Source organism: Xenopus tropicalis, chromosome 8, assembly GCF_000004195.4.
Source record: "Xenopus tropicalis strain Nigerian chromosome 8, UCB_Xtro_10.0, whole genome shotgun sequence".
In the NCBI taxonomy this organism is placed as follows: Eukaryota; Metazoa; Chordata; class Amphibia; order Anura; family Pipidae; genus Xenopus; species Xenopus tropicalis.
In genome coordinates this window covers 87,809,372-87,832,866 of record NC_030684.2, presented here as the reverse complement: position 1 = coordinate 87,832,866, position 23,495 = coordinate 87,809,372, and the positions used below count along the sequence as shown (strand labels likewise).

The following is a 23,495-nucleotide window of genomic DNA, read 5'->3' as shown; positions in this document are numbered from 1 at the left end:
GTGTTCTGACTACTGAGGTAGTATTTCTCTGAGGCCAGTTCCATTGTATGGAACAGACACTGCCTAGACAGTGGTGTTGCTTAGCTCTACATTGGTTAATACTGTGGCACCTGTATTATATTTGCAGTATAGCAATATTTTGCAAATGTATAACATTGCACACATGCAAATCTAAATATATGTTAGGAATCACTTGAAAATCAAGGTGAGATGGGTCCTAGTGCAGCTGGGAGAACTGGCTCAGGAAAAAAACTTGGGCAATCATAAGTTAATTACGTTTTTTTTTTCCCACCCAAGAATTGTAATTGCCCTATCTTTGCCAGTAGAATTGCATTATTACATAAAGGACCAATTTATTTTGATGACTGTACTGCTAAGCATGTGGTGATTTCAGGTGTCTTCAATACAAAGGCAGTTTTGAGCAGGGAACAAAATCCCCATGTACCATTAACATGGGTCAGTTTTTATATACAATGGTTTTAGTACTTGGAAACAATAAAGCGGTCATGCATCATTCATACCCTGTTTTCTCCCATGCCTAGTTTACTTATTTCCAGACACTCTTTTGTGGCCACGCTGGTACTCTCTCACTGCTGTTGGCCAAATAAAATTGGAATTGCCTTGTGTGTGCCATTAGAACAGCGTTATCGTAGAAGGGAGCAATTTCTTACAGTAAGGCGGTTCTGCTGCCAAAGTGAATGCAATTGACTTATTTTTTTTTGCAATTGACGCACACATTGGATGAAACCCTTTTAATGCTTATTTATATAAAATGCATTTTCTTAAAGTCAGTACTTGATGAGATGATGGTGGAACAGACGGATTTGGTTCGTTTGAGGATGGTTCGAATGTCCAATGTCCCAGACACACTCTACATGGTGAACAATGCAGTACCTCAGTGCTGTCATATGATTAACCACCAGCAAATAAGCAACAGCCAGACAATCCCTCCTACTGTGGTGGCAAATGAAATACCAGGTAATTTTCTTGTTGCGTAATCTTGAGCAAATTTTAAGCCATAAAATTAAATTCTATAATCCTATATGTCCTGTACAGGCATCACAGTAACACACATTTTATAACAATGTTATGAACACAGAAGGCCATCTCCTATAGACACAACTTTAAGTGCATGCCATATCTGGTAAACCCCAGATCCCAAGCATTCCGATAATATATTCTATACCTGTATTCAGCATACACACTCTGGTGCTTAAGGACTGTTACTGCAATAAATATAATATTAGGTTTTGCAAAATTCACATATAACTCTCTTGTCTCTTGCTTTTAGTTCCTCCTCTTCATGTGGTGAAAGAAATGATAAGACGGCTGCAGGAGCTTCGTCATACTGAGCAGGTTCAACGTGCATATGCCCTAAATTGTGGAGAAGGTGCTACAGTTAGTTATGAAATTCAGATAAGAGTTTTGAGAGAATTTGGTCTTTCAGATACAGCAGCAGAATTATTACAGGTACTGATATGGACTTAAAAAACTAGTGGTTTCTTTGATAAAATAACTGAAGTGGTTTTCTGTTATTTTGTGTATGTATTGCCATTTTATAACACTGATGTGTTTATGTAGTACATTTAACTTTTTCTTTCTTGTGGATCTTACAATCCAAGATCCATATGCACAAATGCACAAGATAGGTTAGTTTTATCAGGAGTCACTTGACTGTGTTTTTAGCTGGAAGAAACAGGTATATCCAAAGGTACTAATACTGATTTTATTATAGACTCATATGTTCCTAGGCTACTGTATGCTGTGAATAAAGAAGGCAGCAGCCCCCTGAATCATTGCTGTACTAAACGTTTGTGGGTTTTTTCTTGAGTTGCTATTTTTTTTTTTTTGTCTTTATGACTGACCAAATAGCCTGCAATTTACTGCATTTGTGTTTATGCTAAATAATAATTCTAGATTTTATTTTTTTTAAGCTTTGATTATAAGAATGTTTGTCCCAGTTTTTATTATTTTGCTACTGCTAAAACTTTATGTACTTTTTTTTTTTTTTGTGTTTTTTTGTTTAATTGTTAGAATCCTCACAAGTTCTTCCCTGATGAGCGGTTTGGGGATGAAAGTCCGCTTCTAACTGTGCGGCAGTCTGGAAGATGCAGGATAAATAGTACTCCTGCTGCTGAAACAATGTTTACTGATATAGACCCTTATGTGGCCTTCCATCCTCCACTGCCCCCACCACCACCACCTTACCAACCACCAGCGACTCCTATGCATAATCAGTTCAAATCTGGTTGGAAGCATCGAGTACCCAGCCAGCATCCCTCCCGCTCTTTCTCTTACCCCTGCAACCATTCACTCTTTCACTCTCGAACAATCCCAAAAGCCACGCCTCCCACATACTTGCCAGGATCAAAAGCAGTACCACCTGATTGTACTAACAATACTGGACTTGGGAGGCAAACAGTGGCAGCGGCAGCGGCAGCAGCAATGGCAGCAGAACAGCAAGTGGTAAGCCTGTCTTCAACAATTGGTTTTGTTTCAGTAGTCAAATCTAGTGGTTCACAGGATATCAAAGGAAAACTGATATTGTTTTTAATAGCAATGCTGTGTACCAATAATGTGAAAACCTATGTAATAAATATAGTTGAAAGAAGCTGATAGTACCCCATGGTGTATTTGCAGAAGCACCGGCTTCTGTAAAACCTAATGTATGGCCAGCCCGCCTCATCCGGGCAGAACACTGAAAATGGTATTGTTGCAGTGGACCCACACTTCGCTTAATGCAGCATTCTTTTGCTCTTTGTAAACGTCTCTTAAAGGAAAAGTAACCCTAAAAATTTTTAACTAAAAAAATCTATTCTACCCTCCCCCTAATTGCCCTATCCTGAAAACCATTTGTTATTTTGAATGATTTCAAATGGTTTTCAGGATAGGGCAATTATTGGGGGAGGGTAGAATAGATTTTTTAGTTAAAAATTTTTAGTGTTACTTTTCCTTTAAAATTCCTTGCAGTGTTCTCCTATGACAGTTATGCAACACTGAGGTTTGCCCCTTTGGGTGGGGGCCTGCATATCAGTGTGTCTTGATGTACATTTCTCGCCCATGACCAACACTGTACATCATTTATACAAGTTTCCTCAATACTTGTTACAGTGTCACATGTGACACAGTGGCTGATTTCTCTGACAGCCCCTCATGCCGTAGGCCACAGTTTCAAGCCTGCTGGGGATGTACTGAGGTCACTTGTATCATTAAATGTGTGGCAGCAAATATCCCCAAGATTTTTTTTTTCTTTGTCAGTGCTTCTTAATCCAATATCTGCTGGCTTACGTGTTAAGGGCTCCCTGTAACAAAAGCAAACTTACTGTGCCAGGATGTGGGTAAAAAAAAACTTCACTCAATAAACGTGTTCATTTCAGTCAGATCAGCAGTCTGGATGACTACTATCATTATTATGATTATTATTAAGTCTTTATAAAGCACCATGATATTCTGCTTTACCTCTGTAATAGAAAGATATCTGTCAGCAGAACTGTTAATTCCCATGTAATTAATTAAAAAGAAAAAATTTTTTTGTTCCATCTGTCATTTTTTTTATTTTTCTTACCAGTGTGGTGAGCCAGTTCTGAATGAGTTCATGCCGGATATTGCAATGGGTGTATCCACTATGACACTAAAAGACAGAAGATTGCCTGAACTAACAGTGGACACACAGCTCAACCAGCAAGTGTCGGAGTTGATGACTGGCCCTCCTCCACACATTTCATGTATTTCAGCCAGGCACATGCACAGTGCAAGGAAGAAACAGAGTGTAGAGCAAAAAATGGAGGCAAGAGAAAGCCAGACTGAGTATCCAGACTTTTATGACTTTTCAAATTCGGCATGCAGGCCATCTACCCCAGTCCCCAGTAGACATTCCCCTATACCCTCCCAGGGTATATATTTTGGTCCTGATTTGTACAGCCACAGTAAGCTACCATCAAGTAGCTTAAAATCTGCTTATCGCTCGAGCCAGATTTCTCCTAAAAAGCAAGAGGATTTGAGGAGAGAATATATGTTTTCCCAAGACAGTCATTCACACAGACAAAAGAATGAACCATTACACCTCGATGTCTTAGAACAGCCTCCACAACGACTAGATTTAGCTCTAGCTACCCAGGAAAATGCAAACCATGGTCCTCACCACACAAGGGGAAGAACTAAAATAGAAACTGATTTAACTTACGGCCTGACCTCAAACAGACCTTTGCATCCTGCCTATGGCTCTGATTTACAGGAAGAGCGATCCTTTAGAAGAATCATTGACAGTGATTTATTGGATCATGGTGCACAAAGGAATATGGACCTTGAAAGAGACGATGCAGTAGGCAGAGAAAGGAGGTCTCCAAACAAACCAGACTTTCTCTACAAAAAATCTGCTCTTTGAAAATCACTTGATTTCTCTGTGCCTGAAACTTGTGGAATACTACAATTTGGCCTGAGCTGTGTCTTTCAGTGCTTTGGGCCGGATAGGTGGCCCAGCATCATAACTTCAGCTGCATGCACCTAGTTTCTATCAGCACTGCATCTGGTGATTTTTCCATTGAATAGACTTTGCAGTCTTTTTTTAAGTTGGCACCTTTTTACAGTTAAATTTTGCACCTGTACATTTTTACTTACATTTTTTGTAGCGCTACAGTCAGTGAAACCCATAACTATATTTTTTGACTGGCTTCTTTTGGTTACGGTCAGTTAATCTCCCATTTTCACTCTCCACTCAGTAAAGCACTCTGAAACCTATTTTCTTAAAAGAAACAAAGTATTTATTTTTGAATCCAGAAATCCAAAGAAGAGCAAATAGGTGAACTACTCATTTCCTAAAGTCTGGGTTTGTGCAGTGTTTGATGCCATCCTAATGCATGTATGTTTGCTCTTGTGGTTGTCCTGTAAGTGGCAGGAAATTGTTCAGCCCCTGCACCAAGCATAAATCCACTCTTTAAAGTAGCAGAATGTGGGCATTTATCACCACCCTTTCACCACATAACTCCTTGTAATATTAGAGCTGTTTATTTTTGATGACTGGACGTACTGTTTTAGCTTTGCATGTTTCCAGCCAGTTTTCTTTTAGCAATGCTGTCCTGCCATGTTCTAATTTTTACTGGGTAGGTTCCTTTTTGATAGTGACTCTTCTTTTATATGAAGTTACCGACATTATATATCTTTCTGCTTACTTGCTTAAACCAGTATACTGCTTGTGACATCTATAAACCAACTTTACCTGCAATCTCATGCACTCAGTCATGCCAAGGATTTTGCTATAATACTGCTTTTTGCTAGCAAAAAAAAACAATTATGCTAACAATATATACCACAGGCACTCCTTTGCAATCCAGTTCCTTTAGATGAACATTCATTAGGAATGAAGGTAAGCCTTTGACCTACCTCTTATTAAGCTTAATATTTTCTTTTGACCAACAAAAGTTTTTGGTTTTATAATGTGGCATAATGGTATCGGAATTAAAGAAATTTGGGTTTTGAACAGCATCTTACAGCAGATTTTTAGCCTCTCATGCTTAGCAATAACAAGTTGAGAAAGCAGTTGCACAAAACAAAGGTCAAAGACTTGTCGTGATTGCTTTTGGAACAGGACTGGCATAGCCTTTTTACTATTAGTTATACATAAATAAGGTTTGGTAGAATTAATATTTGACAGTCTCATGGGTTTTCAAGTGGAGTTGTTTGTCCTTTTTCATTGCTAGGTTGTTGTGATGAGAATAACAAAAGTTTTCCTCTGTCCTCCTGTCTAATTGAAGAATGCAATTGGTGCATTTGAAACTGCATATATTTTTTTTTAACGGATTATTAATTTCATGCACTTCATGGTCAGATGGACTTGGATTTTAATGAAATATACCTCAGAGATGCCTTTGCTTTTTAAAACTTTTTATCCTTTGAAAACTATCTATGCCAAGCTGTTAGGCAACTGTCTTCTATAATATGCTGTCAATCTTTCATTTGTAGTACATATGCATTGCAATATTATGGTAGCCTATTTATTCAGATATCTTTTTTTTAATTGCACTGACAAGACAGTTCCCAGTGACAAAAGGTATGTGCATTTTAACTTAATTTCTTGCAGGCTGAGAGCATTTAATTAATAGGACGTACTAGCTACTTTGCAATCAGGAATCTTTTCTTAATATAGTACAGCACATTTTTATTTTTGTTCTTTTATCCTAGACCAGCTCAGTTCACTTTAACATTCCTGCTCACTAAGAACCTCTTCTACAGCAATGTTCTTGCTAATGTCCTTTAAGTGCTCACTTATGCTATATGCAGGTCTTCATCCTCTATACTGGAATCTTGTGACTGCACCGTAATAACACTTGCAACTCTCTCTGTATACAGGCTGAAAAATCATTGGCTGAGGCTTTTCTACTGTTAAAGGAGACGTATGGCCATTTTGAGAAGTTATCTGCAGATTTGCTTTAAATTAGTAAAGCACATAAATGAAATCTTATTGTGGCCACTGAACTTTAATTTTGCTTTATACTAGCCTGTATTCATATGGGTTGCAGCTTTGTTACTGACATAAGAGTACCATCAGAGATGTTGTTGTCAATGATAAATTGTGCCCATCTATTGCCGACTTTGGAGAATAATTTAGGTAATAAAGCAATATAGTAGTTTCCAACCATGTTAGTTTTTACTGGATAATTATTGCCTGTTTATGCCCCCACACCCAATACACATGACAGGCTCTTAACCTTGTATGCAGAAAACTTATTTCCATTTTTAAAGGGGCATGATAATAAAGCAATAGTTTGTGCCTATAAACAATGTGTATTGCTATGGTAAAGTCTAAAAAATCTGAAAGCATTACCTAAATTTTGAAAATATAAGTAAGAGTTTCTTTAAATTTGTGATTTTAGGTCATCTGCAAGAGAAAATCGCTTGCACTTTTTCTAAATTTGGATATTATTTCAAAAGTGACTGAATAACATTTAATTTTACTTCCTCACGGAAACAAGTACAGAATCATGCACTCAAACAGAAATACCAATGCTAATAAAAATAAGGCTTTCTAGCAGGCTCATACAGATAAGGGAAATCCAGGGTTAACGCAAACCCTTATACCCAAGTTAAAGCACTCAGTGGCATTTTAAGGACAATTCATAAACCGTGACTGTAAATAAATCTGTAATATGTATGTGGCTGAGCTGTTCTGGGATCTCTTTTACTAAGTAATCTCTGATTTTTTTTTTTTTAAGTATCATGAATTTTAAGGTGTTGCCCACGCCCAAAAAAATGTGATTATTCTAAAGCAAAAGTAGCTGTGGTAGAAGCATACAAGCTGTTTTTCACATGATGTCCTCCCAGGGCATATAGTCAAGGCTGATTGTTGCCATTTGCTGGTGTATAAGCAGCAAGCATTGAAAGAACGTGTACATCTTCCATTGAAGGCGCCCGAGCAAAATCTCTGTTCAGGGCTGCATTGGCAGAAGGGGGTAGAACTCCTATTGTTTCTGCCTCCATATCTGACGATTCAGCCCTGAATGTCTGTGGAGGATGGGAACAAACTTTTGTGCGACTAATGGTCGCACGAAAGATCGAAAATCGCTGCGTGTATGACCACCAGTAAGGCTCTCAGTAACACTGAATCATTGAGTAGCAAGAATGTTACAGAGCAAAGTAAAGTATTGTTGAGCAAGGATTTGGCAATTCTTTGTGTTTTGTGCTTAGAACTCTTGATTCAGTGTAGTTTCAATTACCTTTTGTTTCTAGTAGACTGCAAGCCTTCCCTGCAGGAACCGGAGGTGGCTATACATGTTAAGATGTTTCTCTCTAACGACCAATTTCAGTGCAATCCGTCAAACTATCGTAATGTTAGTGGGCACCGAACGATCGTACATCTAGCAATTTTTCATCTGACATTAGTCAGAAAATTGATTGGGCTGGTTTGAAAATTTGTCATTAGCAATGAAATTTGCACATTGTCCAACTGTTTGCAGGACCAAGCAGGTAGTTTTCCCAGCGTCAACTAGATGAAATGGTTGTTTTCGTTGACAAATTGTACTTTAACATTTGATTGTTTCAGGATAAACGTTGTCCTGCCACAAAGAAAAGAATCTTTAAAAAATCTTAGTGTGTGGCCAGCTTAAGTCTGGAATGTTTTCTTTCACCCCAGTGTTTCTAATATCACAATCTACAGAAATAGTTGGACTTTGGTGCTTTCTTTCAGTTTGAGCATAGTTTAACAAGTACCGCTATCAGGTGCTAATATTGTTGCCTTCAACAAACCTCTGAAGAGGGAACTTTAAAGGGCTCCAGTCTAATCCATTTCTGTTGTCTTGGCTCTTAGATTTCTTTTGGAGAAACGGTAAAAAAGCTGACATTCTCCCCAGCATAGAAATTTTAGCTGATGATTGTGACGGTAATTAATTAAATCTTGATTTTGACGTCACCAAACTAAAATATTTTAATGTAATATTTGACTTTATAAGCGGCAAGTTCTGGTGTTAGTCTGTGTAAGTGACTAGATGTGATAAGTGATTTGACTAGCTGTAAGAATCTTTGGTTAGAATGAAGGTGTTTGTGCAAAAAGAAACAATCACATTTTTAGGGTTCATTTTCAGAAGCTTTGTGTTGCATGATTACACAATCCTTGCATGCTCTTGGAATATAAATGATTTCAACATCCCTTCATGACAATCAGGCCTTTAACTGACAATCAAGTTGGTTGTTTGCCCCCTTGCTGAGTTTGTGTTTGAAAGTGGTTAGAACGTTATATTTTGTGTTGACATAAATAAAGTCTTGCATAAGAAAGTTAGATTGGGACCATGAACCTGACATTTCCACTCTATGGTCCAAAAGTATCAGGCTAACAATTAAAGTCCTATGCAGATATAGAAGACCTGTCGCAATTGACCCACCCATTTGCACTTACCCCATCCCAAGTTCTGATAACACTTCTGCCTGATTCCATTGCCAATTTTGCTTTTCAGTAACGCAGGCAATAGTAATTTAGCACTATACAAGCAAAGCCCCCCTTTTTTTCCCCCAAATGTTCATTTGGTTTAGGAACACTATCCAGCTACAGGACAATACATATATCTGTTGACAGAGATGTAAGTCCAAACTAACATTTTGCCTAATGTAAACTGTAAGGTAATGAGGTTCTAAGCAGCTTTCCAATGGTTAAGATTTTTGTATGTTAATTGCAAGAAAGAAGCATTTTTTCCTGCAGTGCTGATTGTAAATCTGGTAAAAATGCTGCCGAACCTGCTCTCCTTTAGCCAAGATTCTGTCTGCCTTGCATGCTTCTTTACAGTCTTTTACTTAACTGGATTCTGCAACATTGTTTCAGTAGCCAGAACTGACTGCAAGAAAGCGACAACTATGTAAGTGCAATTGCATTTACAAACAGCATTAATCCATCCCATTGTTTACTAATGCATATTGGAAAGTTGCTTACAATTGTAATTTCTTTTAGGAAAAATTTTATCCATGTGGCCCCTTTAAAGATACTGTAAGTGCTAAAGTGCTTTGCTCTGTTGTGCTAAGTGCATGGGGAAATACACAATGTACACATTTGTTTTGTTCCCATACTTTTTTTGGCTATGAGCAAAGTGTTGCTGTTTTCCCTGGGCTTGGCTGTGTTCACAGATTTTTAGCTAAAAGTGCCAGTTTTCTGACAATACATGGTTACACTGACATATGCAGTTTATACGTCTTTGGTGTTGTTTTAAAGGGAAAGTCCACCTTAAAAAAAAAAAAAACTGTTAGTATATTATAGGTGACCAAAGAAACTTTCAAGCTGGTCTTTAGTTTGAGTTTTGAATAATTAGATTTTCTTTTCTGACATTTTAAGCCTGCAGCTCTCTGGTCACTGACCCTGCAATCAGATTGATTATGTGGCTTTATTTTTTATCTTTATTATACTATCTCCTGTGCATCTTCCACTCTGACATCAAAACTGCCGCCTGGTACAACCATATAGTCTAACTCAGAGAGCTGCAGGTCAAAAAATCTACTTATACAAAAAAAAGTCATATTAATACTACTTGCATTTTCTTAGAATACTGTACTAAAGTTAAAGAATCATTGAAGATGTTAACAAGTCTAGTTACTTTAGATTTATTTATACTAGATATACCATGACCTGGATGAATGAAAATCTTCATAGTCATATGTACTAAAGTTAATTCTAAGGGCAAGTACCCCATTAAATACAAATACATATTCCGGCATTCCATTTTTTATTTTTTTTTTGCATTGCCTCCCTTATATTTACCAGCTCACATTATGTGAGTACAGATGAGCAATAGAGCTGTAAATGATTGCAGCACCTCTCTTGAGTCAGAGCCACCATGACTGGGAGCCAGAATCTATGATACCACATTTTAATAGGCTGTATTAGACTTTGTATATAAATTGTTTGCACTGGGATGGAGCTGAGAAAGCAGAGGCTCATGTTACAGATTATTTATCCAATAATTAGTCATTTGAAGCTTATTTAATAATTCCCTGTTTTGTATGGGTTCTGTGTGTGCTATGGTAAGGAAACATAAAATGTACGCATTTTAAATGCTATTTAATGGTCAACCTTACATTTTCTATTCGACTTTGTACATTCCAACAATTATTGGGAAAGACCATGTATGTGCAGGCTTCAGTTCACTTTTGTAACCCAGTTGGCGTTTGCTTGCATAAGTTATGTTTATTGCCAGCACAAATTTTCAGCATTGTTTCCTTGTATTATATACATTATTGACACTTATGTTACTGGTGAGGTTCATTTGACTTTCAGGGTTTCAGATGTTCTCGTGCCAACCAAATTTGTAACACCAGTTCAACTGACATATCCCTCATTGGCGTCTGGCTGACTTGGTGACTGAATCATTGGTAAAAAAAAAAAAAAATGCCAGCAAAGCACCCTAAATCATTCTATGTTCTTGCCCTAAACCGCCAAGTGCTCTGGAGAATTAGCTTTTTGCATATCTATGCATAGATCTAGACCAGAGAAGTTCCCCAGCTTACTGCTGAAAAAGTCCCATTGAATTATTATATACACTTAGTTTGGTATCATTTACAAAACCCTTTTTCTTTGGACTTGCAGGGAATGAAGCTTTGGTGTATTCTGTTACCTACAGATTTGTGATTGTGTGCATGTGTCTTACTTCTCATACATTAACTAGTTTCCTATTGGGCTAAGATTTCTGAAACAATAACACAAAAACATGCATTTTTGTAAGCAGTTATCTCTTTACTTGCCGTACCATAACATTCACTTCCATTTTTCCCATCTATTTTATTATCCATTTGTTTTGGTTTTATTAATAATAAGTATTGGCATTTATCCTTGTCAGTGTGACATGATTGAAGGTGAATCTTTGCATAAACAGTACAAACTATATGGCTCCACATAAAATGTTTGTTTTCAATGTTTTTCCTGCTGCTGTCTTGTGGATTGTTTGCTGTGGGTAATTAACCAAAAGCAAATTTGCCCAGTTTTGGTAAATCTGCCACACTGATAAGAACTGACCTGGGGAAAAGTTCATTAAAACATTTGTTGTGTCCCTAAATCTGTGCCCGCTGGATGAAAATCTTAGGCTGATGTCCCACGTTGAGATTAGTCGACCGTGATAGATCTTCGCTACCATGAATCTCTGAAATACCTTTTTACTGGCAATGATGTGAATCACATAACCATTGCCAAGTCGCCCAGAGTTTCCTTGCGAGGAAGGACAAGTTAGAGATACATATGCCTTTCCACCAGCGATTCACATTATTGCAGTATTGGTATTTCGGAGAACTTAGTCATCTGCAGTAGCAGAACCGCAGGCACCTAGTCTCCCTGTGGCCCATTACCCATATGTGTTCGTGTATACATACACAGCCTCTTTCTTAGTTGCTCTCCTCTGTGTTGGCTTTCCTGGCTCCTAACCATGTTATACAGGTACTTGTGTCCATCCCTAAAAGATAACAATGGCTAACCGTGTGACCTGTTGTATTAGCAGTGAATAAGCATTCAAATGAAGCTTATCATTCAGTGAAATAAGTAATCAAGCTGCTTTGAATGAATTATATTCACTATAGGATCCATTATCTGGAAACCAGTTATCCAGAAAGCCCTGAATTATGGAAAGGGCATCTCCCATAGACTCCATTTGAATCAAATAATTACAATTCTTAAATATGATTTCCTTTTTCTCTGTAGTAATAATAAAACTGTACCTTGTACTTGATCCCAACTAAGATATAATTAATCCTTATTGGGTGCAAAATAATACTACTTGGTTCAATTAATGTTTTAAATTATTTTTTAGTAGACTTAAGGTATGGATATCCAAATTACAGAAAGACTCCTTATACGGAAAACCCCAGTTTCTGAGCTTTCTGGATAAAGAGTCCCATATCTTTATTGCAAAGTTTGGACCGAACCATGAATTTTTGCTCTAAAGGGCAACCATCATACTTATGTTTCATAGTTTTGTTTTTGCTTACAGTTCATATATATCTACAGTTTGGTTGCAAATTTATAAGGGCAGATCCCTTTAAGTGCAAATCTATATACAATCAGGTGGCATTTTGGTCCACAAAGAAGAAAAGAAACTGCATTCCAAGCAGCATGCTTTAAGTAAATGTTATTCCATAAACACAACATTTGTGTGAGAAAACTGCATTACCAGGCATTTCCTGCTTTTCTTTAACACCTTTTAATTATCAGTGGCGTAAAAAAAAGTCCATCAGTTGGAAGAAGAGTTACTAATGTACTGCCTGGTATTTGTTTCAAGATCAGTATAGACGACCATAAAACCTGTGAACTAGATTGAAGTTGTCGCTGTTATCTGCTCATTTTGTTGGAATGGGATTTTCAGTTTGGAGTGGTTGTGGTTATACATGCAGTTTTACATGTTCTGGTACAAGTGCCTTTAATGCTTAAGGCTCAGACAAAAACTCTTAAAGATCTGATTTTATGTCCTATGCAAGTGTTTTCTAGAACCTGCATAACAAATACTTTGTAAGATTTGTTTATGATCCAATTGTACATAGTGTTTTTAAAGAATAGTATTTTTATTTAGAAACTTCCAAACTTGAATTTGTGTCTCGTGTGATGCATTGTATTACACCTTTCTCTTTTGACTACCATTGCAGTTGTACAAATGTTTTCACTGGTTCTATTTTTCTACTGTTACTGACAAGCATGTAACATGGACTTTATTCTACATTTAGTTGGCATTTCAAAATAAATGGCTTGTATAGAAAACATGAAGTGTAAGTTTGTCTTTTCCTCATCTGCACTAACCTCACATGTATTCTACACCATAAAAAGGATTTTTATAGCAGATCTGTCGAGCACACAAGTGACCAATTTTACAGTTTCAATAGCCTGCAGTAGCTTCACCAACCCTTTATAGCAGTCTGTAGAGCAGTTATGATTGAAACATGGGGAATGAGTGCTGGGTCTTAGCAGCGAGAAATGTTGTATCTTGCTTTTCATCAGATGCAATAAAAAGTCCGCCTTTTTGTGACCTTAATAAATACAATCTTTTCTCATGGGAAAAACTGTTGCAGTTGCGTTTTGTCATTTCTAATTTTACATATACCCCAGGCAGTGGTAGATAAAGCAGTGCCCTCCTTTTTAAACAGTAGGAACACTGCATGTGAAACATGGAGAATTGACAGTAGAACCTGTTTGTATGTATCGTGTTCCAACTAATCTGACAGGACACAGAAGTACCTGGAGGAAATTATGTGTTGGGGCATACATTTATAGACAACAAAACCAAGCAAGCCAGCATACCCACCATAAACACATTAGCCTTAAGTTGCATTTTATGAAATACAAAGATATTGGGGAGTTGTGGGAACCCCCCAGGCTAAATGAAATACCATATTATAGCTACAGATCTGGCCAAAGCATGAAGTACTATCCACAGAACTTTTTCTGTGTAACTTCATACATTTACATTATTATTATTATTTTTTTTAATAAAGTAAGGCCTTAGTTTTGGTTATGAAGCAATCCTGTGTTCATACTATGTGGGTCTATTACCACTTCCATATTAAGGAGGCTTTTCATTGAATGTAATGCATAGTGGTCTGTTTATAGCATCTTTTGGCCCACCTTATACTGGCTGTACACATATCGATAAATCTTGCATATCGGTAAATCTATGCATATATACTATGCATATCGGTATAGGGACTGGGCATCGGGGTGATTGGCTGGATACTGTACAAGGCTGGACAGTGTATTGGAAAATTTCTTGTAATGACAGAGGTCATGTCGATCCTCAAAAAGCTCCAGTCATAAAGGGCACTTATTGTAGTGGAAATCACGTGAACCCCAGAATGGAACTACGCACGCATGGAAAAGATACACTAAACACAGGAAGCCAAAAGAGAACATAGGTGACACGGGTCACCATGTGACTGGGTGGAAGTTGGAAACCTGCTCAGGTATGTGTGGGGATTATTGTTTGTCATATACTGATTTTCCTGTTTGCTTTATTTACATCTATGTACTGATACAGATTGGAGCAAGAATGTACTTTTTTTTTTTTTGCCTTGGGTTAGTAGTTATTATTGCATAACTAAATATGTTTGTAAGTGGTGCTGTGTAGCTATCATTAGGGTCTGTTATCATTATTCTTTGTAATATTCTGATTTTCCTCTTTGCTTTATTCACATCTGTGTACAGGTAGTACAATGGAGTACAGTCAGCACCCGAAGACTTAATATCTACTTTGGTTGAGAAACATCGCTAGAGTGATGATACAGACTGTGCTTTTTTATGCCTGGGGTAAGTGGTTATTATAGATATGTTTGTAAGTGGGGATAATTAGTTATCATTAGGGTTTCACCCTGTATGTAATTGAAAAATAGGGAGAATAGTTAAATGTCCAAAACTATCATATGATTGATCACCTTGAAGGGGGACCCTCTTACAAAGGCGTACTTTACATTCCCCATGTATTGGTACGTAAGAACTGGAGGAAGATTGTTATGTAGAGTTGAACCAATATTTTAGCACCTGTCTCAACTGGCTGTGCAGTTGGTTTGTCTCTTACAGCACTGATATTGTACTACTTGCTGTTGAAGGCACAATCTCCATAGTTCCAACCTAAATACAGAAATGTGTAGTGATTATCCTTAGAATATGTCCTGTCTCTTTAACAAGCAATAATCTGAGCAATATATATTAATTTTGCTGCTTACTTTATTCACATGTTTACAGGTGTTTCAGTGGACTGCCATCAACATCTATTAACTTAATATCCACTTTGGTCGAGCAACATTGCTAGGGTGATGATACAGATGAAGCAAGTATGCACTTTCGTGTGCCTTGGGTAAGTGGATATGTTTATAAGTTGGTGATATTTAGTTATTTAGTCATTTAGTCAGCTTTATACTCTATGTATATGAAAAATAGGGAGACTTGTTCAGTTACCAAAATTAAAGCATATGATTGATCACCTTGAAGAGACCCTCTTACAAAGGCGTGCTTTACATTCCCCATGTATTGGTACGTAAGAACTGGAGGAAGATTAATTAGAGTTGAACCATTTTTATAGCACTTAACTCAACTGAGCTGTGCAGTAGGTTCAGGTCATACAATGCTGAAATTTAACTACTTGTTGAAAGCACACAGTGTCCACATTCACACAAGAAGTTTCCAACCTAAATACATAAACATATATTGAATAGCCTTAGTATATGTCCTGTCTCTTTAACAAAACATTGAGCAATATATACTAATTTTCCTGTTTCCTTTATTCACGTCTGTGTACAGGTGGACCAATGGTGTACAGTCAGCACATGAAGACTTTACATCCACTTTGGTTAAGCAACATTGCTAGGGTGATTCAGATTGTATCAAGAATGCACCTATTAAATCCTTGTGTAAGTGGCTTTTATTGCTTAAGGTTATAATTGGTAATATTTAGGTGTCATTTGGGTTTTGCACTGCATGTAAATGAAAAATATGATTGTTCACCTTAATGAGACCCTCTTACAAAGGCGTGCTTTACATTCCCCATGTATTGGTACGTAAGAACTGGAGGAAGATTAATTAGAGTCCAATAATTATTATAGCACTTGTCTCAACTGAGCTGTGCAGTTGGTTCAGCTCTTACAGCACTGATATTGTACTACTTGCTGTTGCAAAGTCTCCATAGCTACAAAAAAAGTTACTAACCATAATACAGAAATGTGTGGTGATTAGCCTTAGAAAATGTCCTGTCTCTTTAAAAAAAACAGTAAGCAATATATACTGATTTTCCTGCTTACTCCACATCTGTTTATAGGTACAGTGGACTGCAATCAACGTGCATTGACTTAATATCCACTTTGGTTTAGAAATATTGCTAGGGTGATGATACAGACGGAAGCAAGAATGCACTTTTTTGTGCCTTGGGTAAGTTTATATGTTTATAAGTAGTGAAATTGGTTTGACATGGGCTTCATACTATAGATAAATGCTACTGATCTGTTGATGTACACATGTACAGCATGTTTAATTGGTTATGTTTCGAAAGATTCTTATTTTCCTGATCTCATATAATTTTTTTCCCTTTCACTATAGTTACCCTTTATTTTGACATGGTTGTTATCATTCTATTAAAAGTCTGCATTGTATTCTTATTTTTTTAGCTGCTTGGCAAAAGCAATAGGCCAGGCATTTGCAGTTAGGATAACCTTGCTCATGACTTAAGCAGATATTTATGGTTCATTTGTTTGGAGTCTCCTGTCCTAAAGGCATTTGGATTAATATAGCCGTTAAGATTTCATGTGCAAAGCGCTTCATCCTGTGTGGAATGCTGATTTTTTAAAAATTCCCATTATGTAAACTGTGGTGCCCGTTATAGTAACATGCTACATCCTTTCCTATTTCCAGGTTTTTAACCTAATTGTGAGTGTTGGAGCTCAAGGGGACTAATCCTCAGTCTCAGTCACTACACGTGGCTTTATGTGGGCATACTGTATGTAAGAAGTTATGCCTCAGAGCAGAGTCATTTTAGGTGGAACAATGAAACACATTTGCAACTGATACTTATATTTTCATTTAATTTACAAAGCTAATGTCATGCTTTTTTCACAGCAGCTTTGAGATGCTGCGCTGGCCAGCCGGCTGGTATCCAAAGGATTAAAGGACTAGCGCAGGCAAAGCTTCCTCACACTACTCTGCACAGTTGTTATCCATCATCCTCAGCTTATTTTAGATTTTATGGTTGATAAGAAGGGCTTTTATCATACATTACTTTGATGTTATGTTAATCAAAATTGCATTGATCAGCATACAAGTGATTATAAATGTAACATTTGCTATCTAATAAGCTAGAAACATTTTTCATTTTGCCCTGGGAAAGCACTATGCTATACACAGATATATTTGTTTGTTTGGTGAGGCCACAGGCCAAAGCCGTGAAGTTCACACAGACAGAGCTTTTAAAGCAAAATATACCCTCCATTTTGGCATAAGCTAATTCATTTGGGCATATGTAGAAAAGGTACATAACTACTATCTGAACTTCCAGATATAAATATAAATGTTTTATTTTTGCACAGACATACCTAAGTCCACTGATCGAAAGAAAACCCATAAAAAAACGGTCAGTGTGTTTGCCAGTCCTTATAGATCTATATTTATATCTGGAAGTTCAGTTAGTGTATATTCACCTTTCTACATAAGCCCTTTTAAAAATGCATGAACTAGGGATGGGCAAAATCATTTTATGCAGTGAAAAAATTTGCCACGCATCACTTCACTTTCTATGACGTTTTTTTGTTTTTTTTTATGACGTGGTTTTTAACACATGTCTGAGTATATTAACTCAGTTACCTGCGCCTTCTACAATGTTACATTAAAGGAGTGGTTCACCTTCAGGTTAACTTTTAGTATGTTATAGAATGGAGCCTATCCTACTTTTCAATGGGTATTCATTTTTATTTTATATAGTTTTTTTTTTTATTATTTGCCTTCCTCTTCTGACTCTTTAGAGCTTTCAAATGGGGGGTCACTGCCCCCAGCAGTCAAAAAATGATTTCTTTCTTAAGGCTAGAAGTTTACTGTTACTGTTTATTAATTATTTTTTCTGTTGAGGCCCTCCTCTATTTATATTCCTGTCTTTTAAACTTCTGTCTGGTTGCTTAGTTAAATTGGACCCTTGCAACCAGATAGCTGCTGAAATTCCAAACTGAAGAACTGCCGAACAAACGGCTAAATAAAAAAAAAAAAAAAAAAAAGGCCAAGTGTAAATTGCCTCAGAATAGCATTCTCTTCCTCATACTAAATTTATTTAAAGGTAAACGTTCCCTTTTATTTATAAAAACTGACACTTTCGTAATGCAGTCAGCCAAACTTAAATTCTCATTGGGAACTTTACCATCCTTAACAGGTTGCATAGTCATTTTACCCTACACACATGTTAATGCCTTTTGAGGAACGTTTGATCTGTTTAGTAATTATTGGCTGCTTTCACTCTCCCCTCCTACAAAGGCGTGCCTGATTGGCTCAGTCTACAGGTGCGTAAGAACTGGAGGCAAAGCATTAAGATTGTGCGGATTGTTTAAGTGGATGTCTCCTATGAGCAGAACACAAACCATCAATCTTACATCTTTGGCTGCTACAGGAATTACTGAGATTTTATTGTGTATCATGTTTATTTTTCTGTTAGACGATAAATAAACTTTCATTTCTTTTTGCAGCTCCTGAAGACATCTGAACACAACTACTACTTCTCCTTTAAGAGAAGGGAGTGGGCAGACATTCAGTGCTCATGGATTGCTTGAACAGACACTGCTGTCTGAAGATCTTTACTGACACAGGCGTCATTTCACCGTTATGTATTAAGATTCTGTGTAAAATTAATTATAGGGGTTGTTCACCTTTGAGTTTACTATTAGTATGATGTAGAGAGTGATATTCTCAGACATTTTTCAATTGGTCTTCATTTTTTATTATTACTTTTTGTTTCCCAACTCTCCAGTTTGGAATTTCAGCAGTTATCTGGTTGCAGGGAGTTGCTAATTTAGAGTTGCAATAAAAGCCTGGAATATGAATAGAAGAGGGTCTGAATAGAAAGATAAGTAATAATAACACTAAATCTGTAGCCTCATCGAACAGTAGTTCTTTGGCTGCTGGGGTCAGTGACCCCCATTTGAAATTTGGAAAGAATCAGAAGATGGCAAATAATTGTAACTATACAAAATAAATTATAAAAATCAATTGAAAAGTTGCTTAGAATTGGACATTATATAACATACTAAAAGTTGACTTAAAAGTGAACTACCCCTTTAGCTTAATATTTAAACCAGGGTTGCATCTTTAGATCTGTCATAGCTATAAACAAAGCAATATAATTGCATATGTCGGGAAACCTACCCATTCTCCATGGAGTCCTGTTTAACTAGCAATTCTTTATTTTTCAGTGATGTGCTTTTCTCTGTAATGACACAGTACTTGGAAATAAAGCAGCATAAATTCACAACCCAATCCTATGCTTTATGTTTAAATGCGTCGTTTTTTTGTTTCTCATTCCAGAGTGACTACATATGCAGAAAATAACTCTGGTCTCGTATATTAGTCTTTTCATATTTATTCAATGTAAAGCATTTATATCAAATCCTTTGGGAACCTCCGTTTCTCGTTAAACACTGTAATTCTTTCTTCTTATCTAATTTTTTTTTTCCTTCCTGGGTATAAATTTCCCTTCAAAATATTAAAAGTTGAATAAATAACTAATAAATGAATAGTTTTTTATTTTGCTCTGCCCAAACTTCTGTACCTCAGGCTGCAGTCTTGCTTCTGCTGCCATCTACCCAAAGTCTGGCTGCCCATAACATTCTTATTGTGTGTAGCTCCCCTGCATTGTCACCTCCAAATTTGTAGTCAGAAGGGGTGTTGTATTTTTCACTATATCTTCATCATGCCCAGCTTTCCCTCTTGCATTTATCTTTAGTTTATGTCAGTACAACTTTGCTTTTTACAAGAGAATCAAAAGTTTGTGTCTTAGAGATGTTACACATGTTTTTGTTTTGTCTTTTTTTTGTTTTTTGCAATGGACCTTTCATGCATTTCACTGCATGGAACCGCATGACAAACAGACTTCCCCCAATGAGGTTATACTTGCATTTCCTCAGGGACGCACCAAATGCAGTTCCCATGGCAGGATGAGTACAGCCTCATTGAAAAGCATAGCCTGATTTAGTATATATTTTAGGATGCTGATGTGGTTTTTTGTGGTTTTCATCCTGAGCAAATTCTGCTCTATGAATACCAAGCAGTGGAATTGAGAGGAAAACAAAAATAAAAGTCTCTAGTACGAAAAAACCTAGTACCAACGATAAAGCAAATGCACCTAAAACAGGAACGGTCCTCTATGAAGTACTGGACTTGTCAGTGACAAACAAATACAGCATAGACCTATTGCAAGAGTAGTGCTTGGGGCCAGTTCTTTTATAAAAAATAAAAAAAAAAAACATGTACACTTTACATGGGATTTTAGTTTAACTAGAAAAAATGCAAGAAAACCTCAAATAAAAAAAATTCTGCAAATCAATGAAATAACAAAGTAACTGATCCAACGGTATAGTTACTGGTCCAAATACCTGTTCTAATAGTCATGCTACAGAATAATTGTTTTTAGGTAAACAAAAGCCTAAAAAATGTTAAAGGTTAAAAGATTTGTGTGTACACTTCTAAAAGCTGCATGATGGTATATATGTGTGTATGTAAGTGTGGGAAAAAAAGTATGTGTGGGTAAATAAAGGCCGCTGGAGTGTAGGGTCCCTGGTGATCGTAACTACACTAGAGTGTTGCAAAAGAGGGATTGATTTGGCAGCACTTGAAAGTGGAAGAAGCAATCTAATAAGCAGACCTGTATCTGCTGCTTAGAGGTCAGTCCTGTAATGCATTTATCGCAGGACTGACATGACAGCCCCCTTAGCTTGCTCAGGGGGCTGTCATAGCTCCTAACTGCTCTGGAGACAAAAGCTGCCAGTGTAAAAAAAAAAATACTCTTAACTGAAAAGAACATAGGTACTACATTCTTGGCAGTTAAAACCTTTCCTGTCAGCACATAGAAGCTACGTGCGTGGCAGGCAAAGGATTAATGGAACAGTAACACCAACAAATGAAAGTGTTTTGAAGTAATTAAAATATAAGGTATTGTTGCCCCTACACTGGTAAAAACTGTTTTCTTCAAAAACACAACTATAGTTTATATAAATAAGCTGCTTTGTAGCCATGAGGCAGCCATTCAAGTTGAAATAGGGCAAACACTCAGCGCACCATTGGCCACCCCTTTAGATTAGAGAAAAGGAACTTTCATTGGAAGCAGCGTAGGTGGTTTTCACGGTGAGGGCAGTGAGGTTGGGGAATGCCCTTCCTAGTGATGTGGTAATGGCAGACTCTGTTAATGCCTTTAAGAGGGGCCTGGATGAGTTTTTGAACAAGCAGAATATCCAAGGCTATTGTGATACTAATATCTACAGTTAGTATTAGTGGTTGTGTATATATATATATATAGTTTATGTATGTGAGTGTATAGATAGGTCAGTATAGGTTTGTGTGTCCTGGGTTTACTTGGAAGGGTTGAACTTGATGAAGCTCTGTAGAATACAATGAGTTTAGTTCTTACACGTGAATGTAAACAGGGGTCAAATACAATTCATGGCTCTCTAGCTTACTACAGACTAAAAACCCCTCACACAAAACAGGACATTTGTTGCCAAGAAATAGTTTATATTTTGGTTCTAGATCAACTGATACAAACTTTATATATATATATATATATATATATATATATATTCCAATTAATGATGCGCACTCCTGTAATCTTTTAGTTCATTTATTGTTACATTATAAAGTTAAAAACATCAACGTTTCGGTCCAGGTCTAGGACCTTTATCAAGATGTTAAGCCATAAAAAGTCACACACATAATGAGTCTTTATATAATACAAAATGCCTAACCCCGCCCACCTTGAGCATAGCCACAACCCCACTTCACAACCCTTATCCTGTAAAACACATACCCAAATTGTGAATGAAAGGAATCATATCAGTACAATTAATAAACACTATTACCAGCCTCTGAAATCTTTTTGTTGCATGATTTTATCTCGTTGGCAAAAAACAATTATAAGAACAATATTCATTCAACCCTCTTGGTGCCAAAGTATCTAGCTTTTTAATCCAGAATGTTTCGCGTTGGAGAAGAAGTCTTGATCTATCCCCTCCTCGTTTTGGCATCGGCACATGGTCAATTGCAATATATCTAAACGTTGGCAGTCTATGCCCCATCTCCAAAAAATGTTTAGCCACTGGTTTTACCGATTTGTTATCATGATATGCTATATTAATGGCTGACCTGTGGGCATCCATGCGAAGGCGCAACATAAGATCTGTTTTGCCCACGTAGGACAACCCACACGGACATGTTACCAAATAAATTACATGTGTCGTGGTGCATGTAATATAGTGTTGTATCTTATAAAGTTGCCCTGTATGGGGATGGGTAAAACTACCCCCAGGAGTCATGAAGCGGCAGGACATACATGAAGGACACCTAAAGCAACCTTGTTTGCAATTGGGCAACCATGTAGAGGGGCCTTTCTCAGGTAGATAACACTTCACTGGATCACTCACCACTAACAAATCCCTAAGGTTCTTACCCCTACGGTACCCTATAGTGGGTGGATTTGGACATAACCCGCCCAGAGTTTCATCCGCCTTAATAATGGCCCAATTGGCTCGTACTATTTTCCCCAAATTATGGATTACCTCATTATAATTAGTAGTTAGAACAAGGTTGACGTTATGATCACCATCTCTGTTACAGTTACCATTTACCACCTTCTTAGCCTTAACTAAAGCCAATCTCAATGCCGACTCGTCATTACCCCTTTGTAGAAATCTGACTTTCATTTCCAATAATTGTTCCTCACATTTCCTTGCATCTGAATTATTTCGTAAGACCCTACAAAACTGAGATACTGGTAAGGAGCGTTTGAGGGCCGGTGCATGTGCACTAGTTGCATGCAATAATGAATTACGGTCAGTCATTTTTCTATAGAGAGCAAAATCAATCCTAGTGTCACTAATGGTCAATTGTAAATCCAAGAATTGTACCTCCTTACCACAAGTGGCAGTGGCAATATATATATATATATATATATATATATATATATATATTTTTTTTTTTTTTTTTACTTTCTGACATTACTGGTTCTTTTAAGTTCTGCAGGGAAAAAATGGATGTAAAGGTCAGGCAACTTAAGTTTCAAGTATAAAAAATATTTAGGCTTAGTAGTTTTTTTATGTTAAATGGTGGCTCTGGTTTCTCAACCAACATTTTTTAGAGCCACACAGAAACCCCTAATATACCTATCACTGTAATCTGTTCATTCAAAAAGTAGAAATACCATTTTTATATGCTGAAATCCAGCTGCAAAACAGCTCTCTTTCTGCAACATTTGAAATCCTGGTAGGGGAGGAGAGACTAAAACATTGATGTAATAAATTGTAACATCATCTCCACAGCTTAAAGA

At 37.0% G+C, this 23,495-nt stretch overlaps 1 protein-coding gene across 2 annotated transcripts in view; it reads left to right on the top strand.

The window, feature by feature from the left end:
- The window catches only part of btbd7 (BTB (POZ) domain containing 7), a 40,674-nt gene extending 21,236 nt beyond the window's left edge, over window positions 1-19,438 (top strand). Inside the window, exons 8-16 of one of the 2 annotated variants that reach the window (XM_031891290.1) lie at window positions 789-978; window positions 1,292-1,470; window positions 2,035-2,466; window positions 3,569-14,403; window positions 14,645-14,746; window positions 15,182-15,293; window positions 15,737-15,846; window positions 16,251-16,360; window positions 18,652-19,438. In XM_031891290.1, the coding sequence (XP_031747150.1) occupies window positions 789-978; window positions 1,292-1,470; window positions 2,035-2,466; window positions 3,569-4,384 (1,617 nt within the window). In that variant the 3' untranslated portion in view covers window positions 4,385-14,403; window positions 14,645-14,746; window positions 15,182-15,293; ... (1 more) ...; window positions 16,251-16,360; window positions 18,652-19,438. Of the gene's footprint in view, window positions 1-788; window positions 979-1,291; window positions 1,471-2,034; window positions 2,467-3,568; window positions 14,747-15,181; window positions 15,294-15,736; window positions 15,847-16,250; window positions 16,361-18,651 lie in introns of both variants that reach the window. The other variant, XM_018096624.2, reaches the window with a different exon arrangement.
- The last annotated feature ends 4,057 nt before the right edge of the window (window positions 19,439-23,495 follow it).